At 39.0% G+C, this 19323-nt stretch overlaps 1 protein-coding gene across 3 annotated transcripts in view; it reads right to left on the bottom strand.

The window, feature by feature from the left end:
• The window catches only part of atp11b (ATPase phospholipid transporting 11B), a 176081-nt gene that overhangs the window by 58374 nt on the left and 98384 nt on the right, over window positions 1-19323 (bottom strand). For all 3 annotated transcript variants that reach the window (XM_063045662.1, XM_063045661.1, XM_063045663.1), the window contains exons 19-24: window positions 16599-16802; window positions 15128-15281; window positions 11100-11202; window positions 10133-10278; window positions 9133-9192; window positions 2139-2266 (exon numbers count right to left, since the gene is read on the bottom strand). In XM_063045662.1, the coding sequence (XP_062901732.1) occupies window positions 2139-2266; window positions 9133-9192; window positions 10133-10278; window positions 11100-11202; window positions 15128-15281; window positions 16599-16802 (795 nt within the window). The remainder of the gene's footprint in view (window positions 1-2138; window positions 2267-9132; window positions 9193-10132; window positions 10279-11099; window positions 11203-15127; window positions 15282-16598; window positions 16803-19323) is intronic.

Here is a 19323-nt window from a genome sequence, read left to right as displayed (position 1 = left end):
TTTTTTTTAAAAAAGGGGAAGGGATAAACAGAATAATACAGGTCAGTTAGTTTGATTTGATTGATGAAAAAAAATCAGCATCATTTCCTATGCCCCTTCACTCCTCCAGATAATTTTCCTATTTTAGTCTAAATGGTCAGTCAACTGATATTATTCTGGAGCAAGCACTCCTCGCTGTCAACCACGAGCACAAGAATGGTTTTGTACCGTTCGCAAACTATTTTATAATTTTTCTCCGTACTAAAATCTAAATCATTACTATATTCTCTGAACAGCAAAGGTTTAATTGTGAGCCCTTTGGAATTTTGCTGATTATGGCCACAAAAACATCCACTACTATTACCTTTGGTTTCTTGTAGCTGACCCAATTTTAGGATAAGTCTTTGCTCGGAAAAGCATGACTAATCAAATTTCACAAAGGATGTTCATGCCCGATTCACAATTGAATTTTTCTTGAGATGGTGAAAGGAATAAAGAGGGGCGGCGTGGTGGCGTGGTAGCGTGGCAGCTAGTGTAACACTTTCCAGCAGTGATCACGGTTCAGTTCCTGCCACTGTAAGGAGTGTGCATGCGTTTCCCCTGGGTGCTTCAGCTTCCTCCCGCATTCCAAAGGCATAAAGTCAGTACAGGTTACTAAGTTGTGGGCATACTACGTTGGCACTGGAAGCATGGCAACACTTGCGGATTGCCCCTCAGCACATCCTTGGACTGTGCTGGTTGTTAACACAAACTATGTTTCACTGTACATGTTTCGTTGTTCCAATGTCCATGAGACAAATAAAGGTAATCTTTAAAAAAAAAACTTTTACATTGATCTTGGCAAAGCTTTTGACAAGATCCCACAAAGCATGCTGGTTTAAAAGGTAAATGCCCATGGGATCCTTGAGTGGTAAGTGGATCCAGAATTGGCTTAGTTGCATGAGGTCAAGGATAAATATTAACTTTTTTTTAAAAAAAGAGCTTAACGTTACTACCAGTAAGGCTCCATCAGGGAAATTCATTTCAGGATTTGTGCTGAAGCCTTATCTCAAAGTACACTAACTTGTATGTAGTGAATTATCATGCTGATCATAAGAATTGTACGAATTACATTGTTAATGCTACTGTACGTAATTCAAACTAAAGATCAGCAGATGAAATGGAACTCACAACTCACTGACAGGATCTTGGTCCAGTAAATTTTTGATTATTTTAATACATTCATCTTTTAGTCTTCATAAGCATTATTAAAAACTGAACTTTTTCTTCCTTCACCAAGAACTGCTCAAATTCTACTTTATCTTTACTGCCTTCTACACATTGTGGAACTTGTTTTACCACCAATCTAGTTTCCTGTTTAATTGGGCCTTTTGTTTTCTCCCAGTACCTGAAACAACTAGAACCTGGATTTTGCAGTTCTAATGATGAGAAAGCTGTCCCAGTTAACCTTAATTTGTGCAATGAAATTGAATCTAAGTTCTGGATCAATCCAAAAGAGAAATTCCAAAATTTTAAATGACTCTTGGTTTCCAAGCTATACCCACCAGTCAAATTGCAAAGTTGAAGAGAATTTCAAGTATTTCCAAATGAATCTCACTATAGAATATCCCTCCTTAAGATATTACACTTGGTTGCATGAACAACAAGTTTTTTAACAGTATATTAAGTCACAATTGCTCCTTAACCTTGCTGATGACAGTAAAATATTGTGTGTCTGCTGTATGAGTTTGAATGAAATTACAATTATTTATTCAATCTATTCAAAATTCAATGCTTTTAAATTTGAAGTATTTTGAAATATTTTTAAACTCCCAATGTGATCTAGTCTACATTTATCTTACATTTTTGGAAAATATCTGAAAATTACAAATTGTTCACTGTCGTATGAAAGTTCTTCCATGGCTTAGCTGCTCGACATTTAGGTATTACTTAGATATTGAAGAAAATAATGACATCATGGAACATGTAATCCATGACCCAAAAGTAACAAGATCTTTATGGACAGGTTTCTTCTAGGTCAGTTGCTAGGATCATTACTTTCAATCAGAGTGCAAAATCTTTATAATTGGAATATTTTTTCCACTCCAAAAATTCAAACAAAATTCAAACTCACTTCTTGCATGGAAACAAATGAAAAGGAATAATCAAATTCAACCTACTTGTACAATGATGGCTTGCTCTGTAGTACCCGAGGATGCACATCTTGTTCAAACAAACTGTACATGAGGATGGGTAAGGAAGTGAAGCAAATGTTGTACAACGTCAAATAAGCACCGTCATACAACGTCTGCAAGAAAAATATATTAATGTGGTACTTTGTTTAAGTGTCTTTTCATCCAATAGATAGGTACATACATATCTGCAAGCCATCCACCCATCTATCTGATTATATGAAGGGTAGCCTGCATTTTAGAGCAAAGGTGAACCATCCATGTTCATTTTAATTACCCTATTCAAATGAAATTAACTGCAGGATCTAAAAAATTGCTATCAGTGTTTTGCTGCTAAGCAACAGTCAACTATACAACATTCAATTCTCTGGAGTTCAGTTGGGAAAAACTCAGGATAATGACTCAACACTTATTTCCAATTTCATAGCTTCAGCCTCTAACATTTAATATTGATATCAAAATCCTCAATCTTGCTTTCAATCGCTCCACTGTCTTAACTTCCACATCCAAACTCCTTTAGCAAAATAAACCAAAAAAAAATCTGTATTTCACCAATTCTGACTTTATGCTGTCTCAATTTCTTCCATTCAGTTAGTGCTAATGTTACTTCCAACTGTTCAGTTCCTAAACCTGTAATCATATATTCTGCTAAAGATGCTTAAAATTTCCCCTCTGACTAAGCAATTGACTTAATATCCCTGTAGTTTACTACCATATTTGAACTTTTCTAAAAAATATATTTAACACCATATTAAATATGGTATTTCCACTCTCATTTCTGCCCTCCAACATCAACCCTTTGTTAATGCCTATGAATGCAAGATGCTGTTATGACATGTACATGCCAAAATCCTAAACAATAATTATTCTAGCAAATAAGGATAATTAGTGGGAATTTGTAGCTTGATCCCAAGATAGACAAAGATTCACAGGATTAAAGCTTTTCTCCAAAAAAAGCAGTCTTTGACTCAGAATCTGTGAAGAGGAAAAATTCATTTTTGCTATAGTAAGAATGAACAGGTTTTGAATTTGGCTGGAACTGATACATAGAAGAATCAAAATAATGTTTTATATGTCTATCGCTAGATGATATCCTTACTAATCAATTTACATTGAATGCAATCTTTAGATCATCTAAATTTCCAAATATCTCTATGAAATCATTGATGCTTTTTTTTGTATTTGGCATTTAATTCAATTTTCTCAACTTGTTAGAAGCAGAAATTCTGTACCCTATGCTACTCCTACAAAACTCACAGAATTTTTATTTGTACATTCAATTAGTCTCAACCCTGTGATTGCCCACTTTAAAGTGATCTGTTTAGAAAATTTTCTTAACGTTTATTTTTGTTCTCTTGCTTTTTAAATTATTTCCCCGTGTTTTAATAATTCTTTTAGTAACCTTTCAGTATCTGTTTTCTTTATTTGAATATTAATTTGAATTTTACTTAAATCTTACATCCATCCCACAATGTGAGGGAGTGAAAACCTTTGCAATATGACTCCATTGTACTGTACAGACATGTGAATTTATAAGTCTAATGGCTTGTAGAAAGAAGTGTCCCATAGTCTATTGGTCATGGCTTTTATGCTGCAGTACCTTTTGTCAGACAGAAGCAGCTGAAACTGTTTGTGGTTGGGGTTACTGGTGTCCCCCATGATCTTCCAGGCCTTCTTTACACACCATCTGCTGTAAATGTCCTCAATGGAGGGAAGTTCACATCCACAGATGCACTGGGCTGTCCGTACCACACTCTGCAGTGTCCAGCAATCAAGGTTGGCGCAGTTCCTGTACCAGACGGTGATATAGCCAGTCAGGGTGCTATCAATGGTGCCTTTGTAGAAGGTCTTGAAGATTTGGGGGCTCATGCCAAACTTTTTCAGTTGCCTGAGGTGAAAAGATTTTGTTGTGTTTCTTTTGCCACACAGTCGGTGTGTATAGTCCAGGTGAGATCTTCGGTGATGTGTATACCAAGGAGCTTGAAACTACTCACACTCCCAAGTGCAGTCCCACTGATGTTGATTGGGGTGAGCCTGTCTCCATTCCTCCTGTGATCCACGTTCAGCCCTTTTGATTTTTGGACATTGAGGGAGAGGCTGTTATCTTGGTACCACTGAGTCAGCATGTTAACCTCTCCTCTGTAGGCTGTCTTGTCACTGCTAAAAATAAGGCCGATCAAAGTCGTGTCACCTGTGAATCTGATCAGCAGATTGGAGCTGTGTGGGACAGCACAGTTGTGGGTGTAAAGGGAGTAGAGGAGGGGGCTCAGAACACAACCCTGGGGGGCACCTGTGTTGAGGGGCAGAGGTGAGGGAGCCCATCCTTACCTCCTGTCAGTGATCCAACAGGAGGTCTAGGATCCAGCTGCACAAGGCAGGGTGCAGGCCGAGGTCTCTGAGCTTCTTGTCACGCCTGGAGGGAATTATAGTGATGAATGCTGAATTGTGGTCCAGGAACAACATTTTAATGTATACATCCCCCTTCTTCGGGTGAGTGAGGTCAGTGTGTAGTGCTGTGGCTATAGTATCATTGGTGGACTGGTTCCGTCAGTAGGTGAATTGCAGGGGGCCCAGTGTGGGTGGTAGCATGCTGGAGACGTAGTCTTTAACCAGTCTCTCAAATCATTTGCTTAAAATTGAGGTGAGTGCGACAGGGCGTCAATTGTTGGTTTTCTTAGGTACAGGGACAACGATGGACGATTTGAAACAGGAGGGCACTATACACTGGGAGGGAGAGATTAAAAATGTCCATAAACACATCCAGCTGTTCCGCACACACGTTGAGGACCTGCCCTGGAACGCTGTCCAGCCGTGCTGCCTTGCAACTGTCGACACGTTGGAATGTTCTATGTACCTCAGCCTCAGCGATGACCAAGGAGCAGATGTTGTCGGCAGCTCTCCTCGGGGGTTCAGTCTTATCAACCCCGAATTGGGTGTAAAAAACATTTAGCTCACTCAGGAGTAGGGCGGCAATGTTGGCTGTACTGCTGCGTTTCCTCTTGAAGTCCACAATAGTGTGCAGTTCTTGCCATATGCTGTGTGTGCCATTGTCATAAGAGTTGTGACTGGATTTTGTCTGTGTTGCCGTTTTGCCACCTTAATGGCTCTATGTAAATCATAGTGGTATCTCTTCTCCTGTTGTCTCTGGAGGTGAAGGCTTTATCCTTTGCACTGAGAGCAACACACACTGAACTATTTATCCAAGGCTTCTAGTTTGGATAGACCTGGACCGATTTTTGGGGAACAATGTCTTCAATGCACTTCCAAATGAAGCTTGTGACCATTTCCTCGTATTCAGAAACTTGAAATACCTCCCAGGTGACGCTATCAAAGCAGGCTTGTAACATCGATGTTTTTCAGTATTCACCACTCCCACCCTAAATATTCTAGCCTACCACCAAATCATATTGATTGCTTTTTCTTCCAGTGACGCTATTCTTCAGCCAACCAATCTTCCTTGTGCAGACCTTATAATTATATACATTTTATTGAGAATCATGAAATATTTCCACGAATGACTGTTACTAATTATCTCAAACAAGAGAAAATCTGCAGATACTGGAAATCCAAGGAACACACACAAAGTGCTGAAGGAGCTCAGCAGGCCAGGCAGCATCTATGTGTAAGGAGTTTCTTCTTTTATGTTACTGCGTAGGCTAATCAAAATGGCTTCTTTGTTATGTTAACTGCTGAGAAAGTTCTCTCGCTAGCAGCTTGTTTGGGTTAAAGAGGGAGTTGTATTCACTTGCTAACCAATTGGGATAGATGTTATTCTTTCTTGTGTGTCTGTAAGCTATTGTGTTATGTGTTTTTGAGGAGAAGGTGTGATGGGGAGAGAGAGTGGACGCGATGCTGTGAGCTGGCTGACGGGGCGGACCCCGAGCTGGAGCCCGAGGTCCAGGGTCTTCGGCGAGGAGAGGAGACGAAGACAGATTCGTGTGGAGCGTCTGATCGACCACCGTGGTTGGTCCCAGGCAGTGGGTCGAGGTGGTCAGAGGGGATCGAATGGTGAAAACAGGACCGTTACTAGAGCTCTGAACTTTGATAAGTGTGGCACCTTTTACTTTCCTTTTATATTTTATCTCTATTAATTATATAGTTCCAGTAATATCTATAAATTGTAATCATTTAATCATATATGGTGTATTGTCTGTTACTTGGCGGGGTGGGGTACAATCACACAGTATCCACATAAACTTGATTACCCAGTTTGGCAGGGCCGAAGGCTGCTTCCCCTAGACGACAACGAGTTGAGCGAGCCTGAGGCTTACTGGGGGGCTACATATGGAAAAGAGTACAGTTGATGTTTCGGGCTGAGACCCTTCAGCAGCACTGGAGGAAAGAAAAATGGAGTTAGAATTAGAAGGTGGGGGGGAGGGAAGGGAGCAACACAAGGTGATAGGTGAAACCGGTGGGGTGGGTGAAGTAAAGAGTTGGGAAGATGATTGGTGAAAGAGACACAGGGCTGGAGAAGGGGTAATCTAATAGGGGAGTACAGAAGGCCATGGAAGAAAGAAAAAGGGGCAGGCAAGGAGATAATGTGAGGGGGGTAAAAGGGGATAGGGATTTGGTGAGGGTGAGGGTGACGGGGCATTACTGGAAGTTCAAGAAATCGATGTTCATGGCCATCGGGTTGGAAGAAACCCAGACGGTATATAAGGTGTTGCTCTTCCAACCGGAGTGTGCCTCACTGCGACAGTAGAGGAACCAATGGATGGACATTTCCAAATAGGAATGGGAAATGGAATTAAAATGGGTGGCCACCGGGAGATCCCGCTTCTTCTGGCAGACGGAGCGTAGGTGCTCAGCAAAGCAATTTTCCAATCTATATTGGGCCTCACCGATATACAGGAGGCCACACTGGGAGCACCGGATACTACAGATGACCCCAACAGACTTTCAGGTGAAGTGTCACCTCAGCTGGAAGGAATGTTTGGGGCCGTGAATGGTAGTGAGGGGGATGGTGTAGGGGCAGGTGTAACACACGTTCTACTTGCAAGGATAAATGCTAGGAAGGAGATCACTGGGGAGGGATGAATGAACAAGGGATTTATGCAGGGAGTGATCACCATGGAAAGCACAAAAGTGGGAGGAGGGGAAAAGATGCATTTGGTGGTACGATCCTGCCAGAGACGGCAGAAGTTACAGAGAATTATGTGCTGGACACGGAAGGCTGGTGGGGTGGTAGATGAGGACAAGAGGAACCCTACCCCTGGTGGGGTGGCAGGAGGATGAGGTGAGGACAGACATGTGCGAAATGGAAGAGATGTAGTTGAGGGCAGTGTTGATGGCAGAGGAAGGGAAGCCCCTTTCTTTGAAGAAGGACATCTCAAGAGTCTCAGCCCGAAACGTTGACTGTCCTCTTTTTCACAGATGCTGCCTGGCCTGCTGAGTTCCTCCAGCATTCCATGTGCGTTACTAATTATCTGTTGTTTTATGTTTCTATTTACTTTCTCATTCCATCTTAGCTAATTCAGTCCTTATAGCTTTAAGGTTTCAAACGTACATTTAATGTCAGAGAAATATATACAATATACATCCTGAAATGCTTTTTCTTCGCAACCATCCACGAAAACAGAGGAGTGCCCCAAAGAATGAATGACAGTTAAGTGTTAGTATTCCAAAGTCCCCACCCAGCTCCCCTCCCTCCTGCGCATAAGCGACCCCAAGTAATGATCCACCCCTCCCCCCACCGGCAACAAAAAAGCATCAGCACCCGCCACCAAGCACTCAACCCTGCAGCAAAAACAGCAAAGACACAGACTTGCAATACCCAAACACTACGCATTCACCCGGTATTTGACATATCACGGGTTCGTTCTCTCCCTAATAAGGGAGAAAGAAATGTCTCCGTTTCACAGCGAGAGGGGAGACATAACAAACAATTGCCTTTAACTAAAAAAACAGTTTCAGATCCAAATTCTATGTTATGATTACCAGAGTATTTTTTATACCATGTGATCATTAAGTAACCCTGGCTCATTCAATATGTCAACTCTGTTTCCTGGTTGGTTCTATGTCATATTGCAAGAACCTAATCCCAAATACACTCCAAATTCATCCTCAGGACCATTGGTTTTGCCTATTAAAGTCACCCATGGGTATTATGTGTACTGTTTGTGAAGGCTACAGTTAAATCTTTGATGTACACTACAGTGCAACTATTATTAGGAAATTCATATATGATTTCCACCAGTAACTTCTTACTTCTAAACTTATTCTACATCTTGATCTTCCAAGAATTTTCACTACCATACTGATTTCTTTCTTTACCATAGCTACCCTACTGCTTTATTCTTCCCCCAATACCAAGCTCTGTAGAATATTTATTCAACTTGCGACTTGATTTCTTTAACGGCCATCAGGTTATCATACCCTAATTTAAAAAAAAAAAAAATTGTGTCTTGGATTTAGCCATGTTGTTAAGAATGTTATGCACCTTACATTTATATTCATTCTCTCTCTCTCTCTCCTCCTTTTACTCATGCTGGTTGCTATCACATTTCTATTGAGCATCTATTCAACAAAGTAAAAATCTGACCAGGTAAAAAATTTCACAAAAAGCACGACAAATTCAATCCAAGTAATTACTGCCTAATCAGTCTACTCCTAAGCATCAAGAAATGCAATACTTCGTCAACAGTGGTATCAAGCAAAACTTACTCATCAATAACCTATTCACCAATGCACAAACTACACTTCTCAACTCCAGACCTCATCACAGCCAAATAGCTGAAATGCCATGGTGAGGTGAGAGTGACTGCTATTGACATCAAAAAAGCATTTGATGGAGAATGGCATCAAACCACCCAAATACAAACTGAAGTGAATGGGTATCAAAGGGAAAACACTCCAGATTTGGATTTTAATAAGTGCTTCTTCCTTCAAATTGTATAAATCCTTTAGTGACAGAGATAGTTAATCTGCAGAAAAAGACAATATACAGCATCCAGAAGTTCAATATAGAAACAGTAATGCTTACCTGTTGTGAAAACATACAGAAGAACTGGTATAAAAACTGAGGCGTGATAAAACAGACATTCTGAAAAAGGTGAAAGTATAATAGTGTCATGAAGCTTTAAAACAATGCACTGTTGTCAATAATAAAATGATTGCAAAGAGTCCATAAATAAAAAATAATGAACCATGAAGAAATTGATTTACAGCAGAATAATTCAATTTCATTGTTGACATTATCTAGCTCTTCAAGATTTCATGATTTGATTCCTGGTCTATGCCAAGGTTCCTCCATGAGGACTGCAACCTTGTCATGGTTTGGAGGCTTACGTGCCTCAGTGACCTGGAGAGTAATGCCGGCTTTATGCTTTGGCTCTTGGTCACTCATGCCAAACAGGTCAAAGGGTAGAGGACTAAGAGTTGTCCACTAGTTTGGGTTCAGCTCAGGGCTAACAAACTTGACTGGTAAAACAGAAGTGTTACAGAAACAGCAATGAAGAGTACTTCCATATCTGAGTTTGATGGTATTCCTGAGTCCCCATCTGGAACCTGCATGACTGCTAGTAGTAAAAATTGAGCCACTGACACTATGAAGCAAGTCCTGAAACACTGCCAGAGACGGAGGACTTTCATTGCTACCCTAAACACCAGCAGCGTAATGGGCAGTAGGCTATGCCAGGATTACTTTCACTGTTCTGACCAGCAGCTGGAGCACTAGCACGTAAAAAGTTCCCACAATTCGTTCATTTAGACATCACTTATTTGGCTGCTAATGGAAAAGAGACTAAATAGACAAGAACAAAATTAAATTTAGTCAGAATGCCTTTGCTTTCTAAAAGAATAAAAGGCATCACTGTCTAGGTACAGAGAATAATAGTATTATACCTGTATGTATAGGTATTATACCTATATGATACATGAATGATGGAATTAGTGAGAATGGGGTGGCAAGGAAATGGGTTAAAACCTAGTCTAAATTAAGGCTATTGTTGCCAACTGGTAAACAGAATAGTCAAATAACATACCTTATAAAAAAAGTATTGTACAAGATGTGATATTCTAATATAATAGAAATGACCATGGACAAAAAGTAATTTAGTGAGGAAGCAGAATCTTGCTATGGCATAATCACTGTTTCTCACTGCTTGTCGGCCTTCTTTACCCATGATTCCTGTGGAAAGACATTAAGGCAGCTTTTAAAGACATTAAGTTTTCAGAAATCTTTGAACTTTTACAATAGCTATTTAATAAAATCTACATTGTAAACAAAAAGAAACTCAGGTCTATAAACTGGCATTCTAAAGTAAGAAAATGCTCCGTGAGGGTGCAAAATGCAACAGAGGCTGAGAGTGCTGTTGTTAAAGTGCAAGTCCATGATAGCCAAAAGCTCTACCATTAGTGGAGTGAGAAAGCAGATAGATAGAAATCTGAAACACAATCCAGAATGACAAAACCAGATTATTCAAGGAATTATATCAACTTATTCATAGTCCTAAATTCAGGTTGATGACAGCACTCAATTAACCCCCAGGTAGTACTATACCCAATCCAGTAATCCGCCTCATATTATTGGGCAAGGATTCAGAGATGATTTGAGAACATCTCCAATGTGTTTTCCTGTGAGCCAGATTCAACCTGTTTAATTTGGAAAAGCTCACACCTTTATAAGTGGTTGTAATGCAAACCAAATCATTGGTCCAGAGTTTAATAAGCTTTAACTTCGAATGGCAAATGAAAAATATTAACTCAGACATCAAGTACCTGAAAGGTAATGTTAATTAGCTTCCAGACAAGGAAAATAAGTTGAACTGCTTAAAATTTCCATTCACTACTTTTACGACAAACATAAATCTTTTAAAAATTTCACTGTCTATAGACATTTGGATGGTATTGTATTATTCTAATTCATCTCACATACTATACACTTTCTGCTTTATCTACTTTGAGCTCAGAAGGATCAATAAGGTTAAGTTGACAATACTGTTCACATACCTATACCAATATTTGCTTCCAGTATCATGCTGACATCATTTGCACCATCACCAATTGCCAAAGTAATTGGCTTGGTTGGCAACGTTTTCAAAAGTCTGACTACCTAAAATATGAAAAGTAATTTGCATAATTTCATGTCTCTATACACAAGAGATGTACAATGAAATTCATAAATGAAAAATTTCAAAGTAGACTAAAAATCAAATATTAGATAATACACATTTTAAATTAAATCTCTCAAAGTGCATTCTTCAACTTAGGCTGATACTCCAAAGTAATACTGATGTGTTTCCATTTTTGGGAGTTGTCTTTCAGATGTTAAAATAGTAGCACACAAGTTTTGCTAAGAAGTCTACATTTATAATCTAAACCACTTTCAACTGCCAGTTTTGAGTAACACATTTACAGTTACATTTTGGGGAGTTATCATTACTCTATTGAGAGCCTTTGAGCCTCTTTCCCAACTCACACTATTCTACTTTAAAGCCAGCTAGCAGCTCCACTCATACATTTCTTAGGCTACTTTCTATCTTGCCATGCATCTCATTATCTCCTGTGCTCTTGGGCCTCTTCTGGTAGGGTGTAAAATGTGTCTTTTGGATGGACTAATCAAATGAACAGAGAAAGTTGTTGTCAAAAGATTACAGCAAGATATAGATCAGATGCAAGGTTAAGAAGAGTACTGGCAGATGAAATTTAATCTACACAAATGAGGTGATAAATTTTGGGAAGTCATATAGGACATACATAAAAATATACGGCCGTAAGGAATATTGATGAATAAAGGGACTTTGGGGTTGAAGTTTATTGCTCCCCAAAAGCAGCAACATAGGTACCAAGCGTGGTAAAGGAGCACATGGCATGCTTGCCTCCATTAGATAATACGGAAGTTACAGAACTCTGGTTAGTCTGCACTTGGCTTTGGTTGCCAAACTCTAGGAAGGATGTGGATGCACTGAAGAATGCGAGAGAGATTAACCAGGACGTGGACTGAACTGGAAGAGTTCCATTATAGGGAGAGACGGGATGTCTCGATTCTCCATGGAATGGAGAAGGCTGAACAGCGACCTGATAGAGGCTTATAAGGTTTATAAATGGGACAGATACAGTAGATAGCCAGAAGCACACTCATAATGCTGGAGGAACTCAGCAGGCTAGGCAGCATCTATGGAAGAGAGGAAACAGTTGGCGTTTCAAGCCAAGACCCTTCACAAGTCCTGATGAGGGGTGTCGGCCTGAAATGTCAACTGTTTACTCTTTTCCATAGATGCTGTCTGGCCTGCTGAGTTCCTCCAGCATTTTGTGTGCATTGCTTAGATTTCCAGAATCTGCAGATTTTCTCTTATTTGAAGATAGCCAGGATTTTTTTCCCCCAGGGTAGGGATACAAAAACAAGACGACACAGGCTTAAGGTGAAAGGACAGATTTGGTTTTTTTTTGCACAGAGAGTGAATGGTATCTGGAATGCACTGCTAGAGGAGTTGGTAGAGTCAGACACAATTACTATGTTTAACATTTAGAGAAGCACTTCAACAAAATAGATAGGGTAGGAACATAATGCAGGCAAATGGAATTAGTGCAGGTGGGGCTGGCATTGTTGTTGTGGGTTGAATGGCTTGTTTCTGCACTGTGACACTATAATCAGGAGTTACAAGTCCCCATTGAATCAAGGGACGAAATACAGAAAATTAAGATGACCACTGTGACACTGCTAATCATAGGGATCAATTTCAACCTTGGCAGTAATAGTCTTTCTCCTTTGATAGATTTGTCATATCTAGCCAAAATAATGAAAAGTTCAGGTATAATGTATCCAGTGGATTAAGCTCTTCTTTCACTGCGTACAGCTATTCTTGAAACCCCTTGCACTCAGTGTTTCATATTTTAGCCATCCCAAAGCATTTAACAGCAAATGAAGTACTTCAAGTGCAGACACATCTATAACGCATCAAGCATGGCATAAAATTTACACGTACCTAGTTCCAACAGATATGCAACAACCAAGTAATTTCTTTCCATAATGACGACAGATATATAAATACATTAATGCCCCACAATAACAATTCTGAAAAATTCCCTTCATTCTATCCATTGCCCTCCATCACCTTCTCAGCTGTCAAGATTAACCTGTTTTGCTTCTTTCTTAAGTCTGATGAAGAGTCTTAAACCTTAAAAATTGTTTCTCTTTTTAACTTTAGATTGTTTGGCTCAGGAAGATTCTGGCCAGATCTTTTTGCATGATCTGGAGCAAGGAAAATTGGTGAATCAATGAAGTGAATAAATTAAAAATCCATATCCAGGAATTTTAGCGGTAAGTGCGCCAGTATACGACACCCTCAACAAGTCTCTGCAACTAGATCTTGGACTACTTGATGGTAAGACTTCAAGTCAGTCGAGGTTGGCAACAATAACTCAAGCTCCATCACGCTGAGCACTGGTGACCCCAGTGCTGTGCTCAGTTCACTGCTGACTCACAACTGCACTGTCAGATCCAGCTTAAACCACATCAAGTTCGCTGATGATACAATCAAAGTTGGCCTCATCAACAATGATGAGTCAGCATACAGAGAGGAGATAGAGAGGCTTGTCAAATGGTGCAAGAACAACCACCCGAGTCTCAATGTAGACAAGGCAAAACAGATGAAGGGGCTTCAGGAAGGCACGATCATTCTCTGTTGCACATCAATGGCTCTGTCGTGGCCAGAGTGAAGAGCACCAAGTTCCTCGGTGTGCACATACGGATGATCTGACCTGGACCCACAGCTTTTCCTCACTAGTCAAGGATCTACACTTTGAGGAGACTGAGGCCCCCATTCTAACAATTTTCTACAGGAGCACCATCAAGATTGTTCTGTCTGACTGCACCATTGTGTTATATGGAAACTGCAAGGCACCGGACTGCAAGATTCTACAGAGGACAGTAAAAACTGCCGAGAGGGTCACCTGCCTCCTGACTTGTGACTTATACTTTTATACTTTATTGTCGCCAAACAATTGATACTAGAACGTATAATCATCATGCCGATATTTGATTCTGCACTTCCCGCTCCCTGGATTACAAATCGATAGTAAATATTAAAAATTTAAATTATAAATCATAAATAGAAAATAGAAAAATGGAAAGTAAGGTAGTGCAAAAAAACCGAGATGCAGGTCCGGATATTTGGAGGGTACGGCCCAGATCCGGGTCTTACCAGGAGATTGCATCTGAAGTTGTGGACCCCTTATCACTATCACTCATCCCAATCTCTTTAACCACTATTGTCAGGAAAGATGTACAGAAGCTTCAGGACTAGGACTGCCAGACTGGGTAACAGCTTCTTGCTTCGGGATGTGAGACCTGCCACCACCAAGGTCTTGCCACCAGGACAGTGAGATGTTTACCTATTACTGTACTGTTTACCTGCACTGCATCCTATGTGCATTTTGAATTATATTTTAACTAATTTATGGTAATATTTTGGTTTATGTGCTATGTAATATGTATTTTGTGGGTGCACTGTGGTCCGGAAGAATATTATTTTGGTTGTATGTACATTTTGTATAATCAGATGGCAATAAACTTGAACTTGGTTTTGCAGAAAAGAAGAAATTCAATTCTCCCAGGTACCATATGACGCTGTCCTGACTTTCTTAAGCTACCTGGGAGGCCTAATTACAGCTCTCAACTAGGAGTTACCAGTGGGGATCTGCTATCAGGTGAAGGCTAATTTTGCCTCTCCCAAGCAGCAAGACCAACAGGAATTATTATGCTGGCATCCCAGTTAAGATTAGGAACCAAACTGGATGGACATTGATTCTGAATTCATCAAACATTTTTTCTCTACTAAACTATCAAGAAAGTAAAATGTTAAGTTTTAAATTTCATTCCAGTAAACAACATTTTCAAAATCAAAATTTATTGGAGGATAAGAAATAACTAGTTCAGTCTCTTCAAAAAGAAATCTACTGCATTTCAATAAAGTATCAATAAATATTTTACAAGTGTGGAGGTTGAAACTAACTACATTTCTGAGTAGTCCACTTACTTTTGCTTTTTGTAGTGGTGCCATTCGACAACATAACACAGCACTGCAGCTTTTGCTAATTTCCATGAACAAATCTTCATGTCCTCTGAGTGCAAGTGAAAGGCTGCTTCCATCTACAACTAAGCCATGTTGCACCACGTGATCATGTTTCACTCTGTAATGATAAATCATTTGTTGAACTGCAAGCTGCAGGTTTCTAAGTTTGCGCCAGAAAGTCTCTTGTACAGCTAAACTACATATATAATCAAATAGTGCAATGGCTGACCTGATCCAAAGTATTAAAATGCAAGATACTTAGCTACATTTGTCATTTAATTTACTTGATAAAAATGACGACGTTATGTTTCATTGATAAAATGCAACCCTTTGTCATAGAATAAAAGTCCGGTTTATAAAATATTACATACACACAAAAGCATTATCATTCGTCGATAAGATACAGGAGCATAATTAGGCCATTTGGCCCATTGATAAAACCATGCTGTTATCAGTCACATTCTACTACCTTTTATGGAAATGTTTATCCAGAGGACAGCTAATATTCCAGTAGTACCAGGAAGAACTCTTTTGACTGCTTAACCAGTAGTTGATATAGATACTGTAAGAATTTTGATAGCCAAATGGTTCAGAGTAAAGCCAAAAGCATGGATACATTATGCATTGGTAGCATTGTATTTTCATCATTACCTTCCCATGCCTGCAATTTTCAATGAATCCAAGGTTGATTTCTTCTTATCTACAGTCAGTTATTATGCACACACTGAAGAAAGAGCTTTGTCTCCCCACCACATTTCTTACCACCTGTCAGCTTATACCTGGCCTGATGTCCTGGCCATCACCTTCATGCTACGACATGGATTGAAGATGCACCCTTATATCGAAGCTTTATGCTCAGGTAGTACTGAACAATAAGCACACTGTGTACTATTTGACGATGAGTTCAACCTTTGTTCCTGAACATTTTTAAACATTCACTCCCACCTTAATTTGGGTATCTGCTGGAAAAGACCTTAGCCATGTATTTAGCACACAGATTAAACTGTTGCAGTATTTCCTCGATGCCCCATCCTCACTTTCAAAATGTTGATAAATAATCTGCAGCCTATCCTTATATTAAAAATGCTCATGCTTATATTTAAATCTCGGCGTCCTCTCAGCCCCTAATTTTCCAGCCAAACTCTGCTCTCATGCTTTACATCTTATTTTGGCTTAATGATTTTTGCCTGATGATTTTCATGAACTATCACAACAGGTTTCTCTCTCAAAAGGTGCTAAATAAATGTAACTTCTTACAGAATTTATTAAAAAATGTTAAGAAAAGGTATACAAAGACAAATACAATTCTTACTAAGACTTTAAAATATCAGTATTCAGGAAACAATAAATTGACTTTTCTAGAACTAATTCAGTGTACAATTAGAAAATGCACAACTACTTAATTTATAGATCTCAGAAAAAAGAACCTGATTACCTGATAACAAGCCTGCGAAGCTGCTCAGCACATTCAATGTCAGATTTCTGATTAGTAAGCTCCAAAATATTCATTGTCTTGTGAAAGTGCCCACTGGATAAACACACACTAATTGCAGTTTCTTGTTTATCACCTGTAAGAACCCACACTTTGATGCCTGCTAATTTAAGAGCCTCAATTGTTTCAGGTACTTTGTCTTGCAACCTGGAACAAGATTCAAAGATACGAAAATACTTAATATCAAGTAGTTGTTAACTTTTGCCACAGAAATGGCTGTTCAATGCATCAACAAAATACATGGGGAGGCAGAATGGGCTCAGAAACAAGTTCAGCTTGATATGTGTTGGTCAAATGCACTGCATGTAATTTCCTAGATTTGCATATGAAAAATAATTACTTGTCTGAAGTTCCAAAACTCCATACTTTCATGGAAACATACCTATAATGAGTCCTCATCCTCTGGAGACAAAAGGAAAAAGGGGGCAGGTGAAAACAGGTAGAAGAAACATCAAAAGTTATGTTTGAATTACTGTTGCTTAGTGAATAATAAGACACCCATCTATTGACGACGTTTTTCAAAAATGTATGCAATCCATTTTGTTGTTTTAGCAGTGACTCTTACCAGGTCATTATTGTTTTCAAAACACCTGAAATTTAAAGTTTAAATTCCAGCAGGACTCACAGTAATGTAGTGTAGCACACTGAGTAATGTAACACAATTAAATTTTGTTTTAATGAAGGAAAAGTGTACAAAGGTGATCTTAAACTGGGGGCACTCTGGTCCCAAAACACTAATCATTTGTATTTTTATAAATCTGTAGAAACTTTCTGTTGGACAATAAGAAAGTAAACTTCAGATATTTATCACTTCAGGAATTATGTGAAGATTCCAGACAAGGTGAAGGCAAGATTCAGGTACAAAACGACTGGACATTTGATTTGGAGTACACTAGCATTGGCGAGATAAATAGAGAGAAGCTACAACCATTAGTTGATCCAAAAGCCAGGGGATTACAGATTTAGCATTAAGTTAACAAATTTCACGTCACATGCTTCTGATAGTAAACCTGATTCTGAAGAAAAGTGCAGGTGCCGAGGTTACCTATGGTTGGTTGGTACTGTCTGAAACAGTGGAAAAAAGTCAGTAGAAGAAAAAAGTCAGTAGAAGAGAAAAGTCAGGGCTTTCAAAAGTGAACTGAATAAACAGTTAGAAAATCAGTCGTAGAGCCCAAACAACAGGCACAGGAAAATGTGTCTGATCAGCATTAAGTTGATGTTTCATATGGCTTGTTTCTGTTGGAAGGCATATTGCTCAAGCTTCACATGCATAGTAAAACATTTAATGGCAGAAGTTATAAGTATGATGGAGGTAACATAGGAACTAATTTGGACAACATATGCATTCTGTAATGTGCAGTTATTTAGTAGCCTCTATGAACAAAATAAAGTACTGAGAACTCTTTAACTTTGCAGATCAATGAATAACTCTATAATCAACATTTTTCATTTTAAGAACCTCAACTTAAAATCTTAAGTATTTAACCAATTACTTTTTGAAAACCCCATGTGAGAGCTATTCTTTTTAGAATACCAAGCTCACACAATTGCATGCTTAGTATTTTAAAATGAATTACTTTCTGGTTTGGTTTGCAGATGGAAATTGGGTAAACACTAAAGATTTTAAGTTAAAGTTTTTAACTGAAAAATGTTGATTATAGAGTTATTCACTGATGGAAATCTGAAGCCCATCATTAAGTGACCAGCAGAATATTTCAATGAATTGCTTCTGCTTTTATTGGTTGGGGCCACAAATGTGTTAAAGATGTCAATGTCCAGAAATGCAATTTTTTCATAGACAGAATCATACTGCTAACAAATGCTTCTTCCACCATTGGCGCCACAGTAGCATAGCAGTTAGTGTGATGCTATTATAGCTCAGGGCGTTCCAGAGTTTGGAGTTCAATTCCGGCACCGCCTATAAGGAATCTGTATGTCTTCCCGTGGAATGCATGGGTTTCTTCCGGGTGCTCCAATTTCCTCCCAGTCCAAAGACATGCTGGGTAGGTTAACTTGTAATTGTAACTTGTCCTGTGATTAGGTTGGGGTTACTGGGGCAGTATGACTCGAAGGGCCAGAAGGGCCAACTGAGCACTGTATCACTAAATCAAAACTAAGAAATATTGCATTAAAAGGAATCATAACAGCAGCTCAAAGATGCTACTCACAAAACAGTTGACTTTGGTTCAAATTGCTCAAATAATGTATTACAATGAGTTCAATAACTATCACATAAAATCAATGTAAATTCACATAAAATATTATAGATCATCTACAATTAAAATGTCTTTATCCTTCAATGATACACTTTCAACATTTACACATAATCAGAAATTGCTGTTATCACAGGAAGTTACCAGAAACACAGTTACTTGAACTTTCATGTTCTGAAGCTTGGGACTTGTCTCTTTACTCAAGGACCATGTCACTTTGTTAAGCTTTACTCTTGTACATAATTAAAGCAGCAATACAATCTACAGGATCACAAATAGTATCGATATTTTATAACAAAAGCTACTAAAAAGAAAATTGGGACTGGTTGGTATGATGCTTTATATGTAGCCTAAAACTGAGAGAAAAAGAAAGTGAACACGAGGAATTCTGCAGACGCTGGAAATTCAAGCAACCCACATCAAAGTTGCTGGTGAACGCAGCAGGCCAGGCAGCA

This window comes from Mobula hypostoma, chromosome 4 (genome assembly GCF_963921235.1).
Source record: "Mobula hypostoma chromosome 4, sMobHyp1.1, whole genome shotgun sequence".
NCBI lineage: Eukaryota > Metazoa > Chordata > Chondrichthyes > Myliobatiformes > Myliobatidae > Mobula > Mobula hypostoma.
The sequence above is the reverse complement of the archived record's forward strand: the minus strand, read 5'-3'. Positions and strand labels throughout refer to the sequence as shown.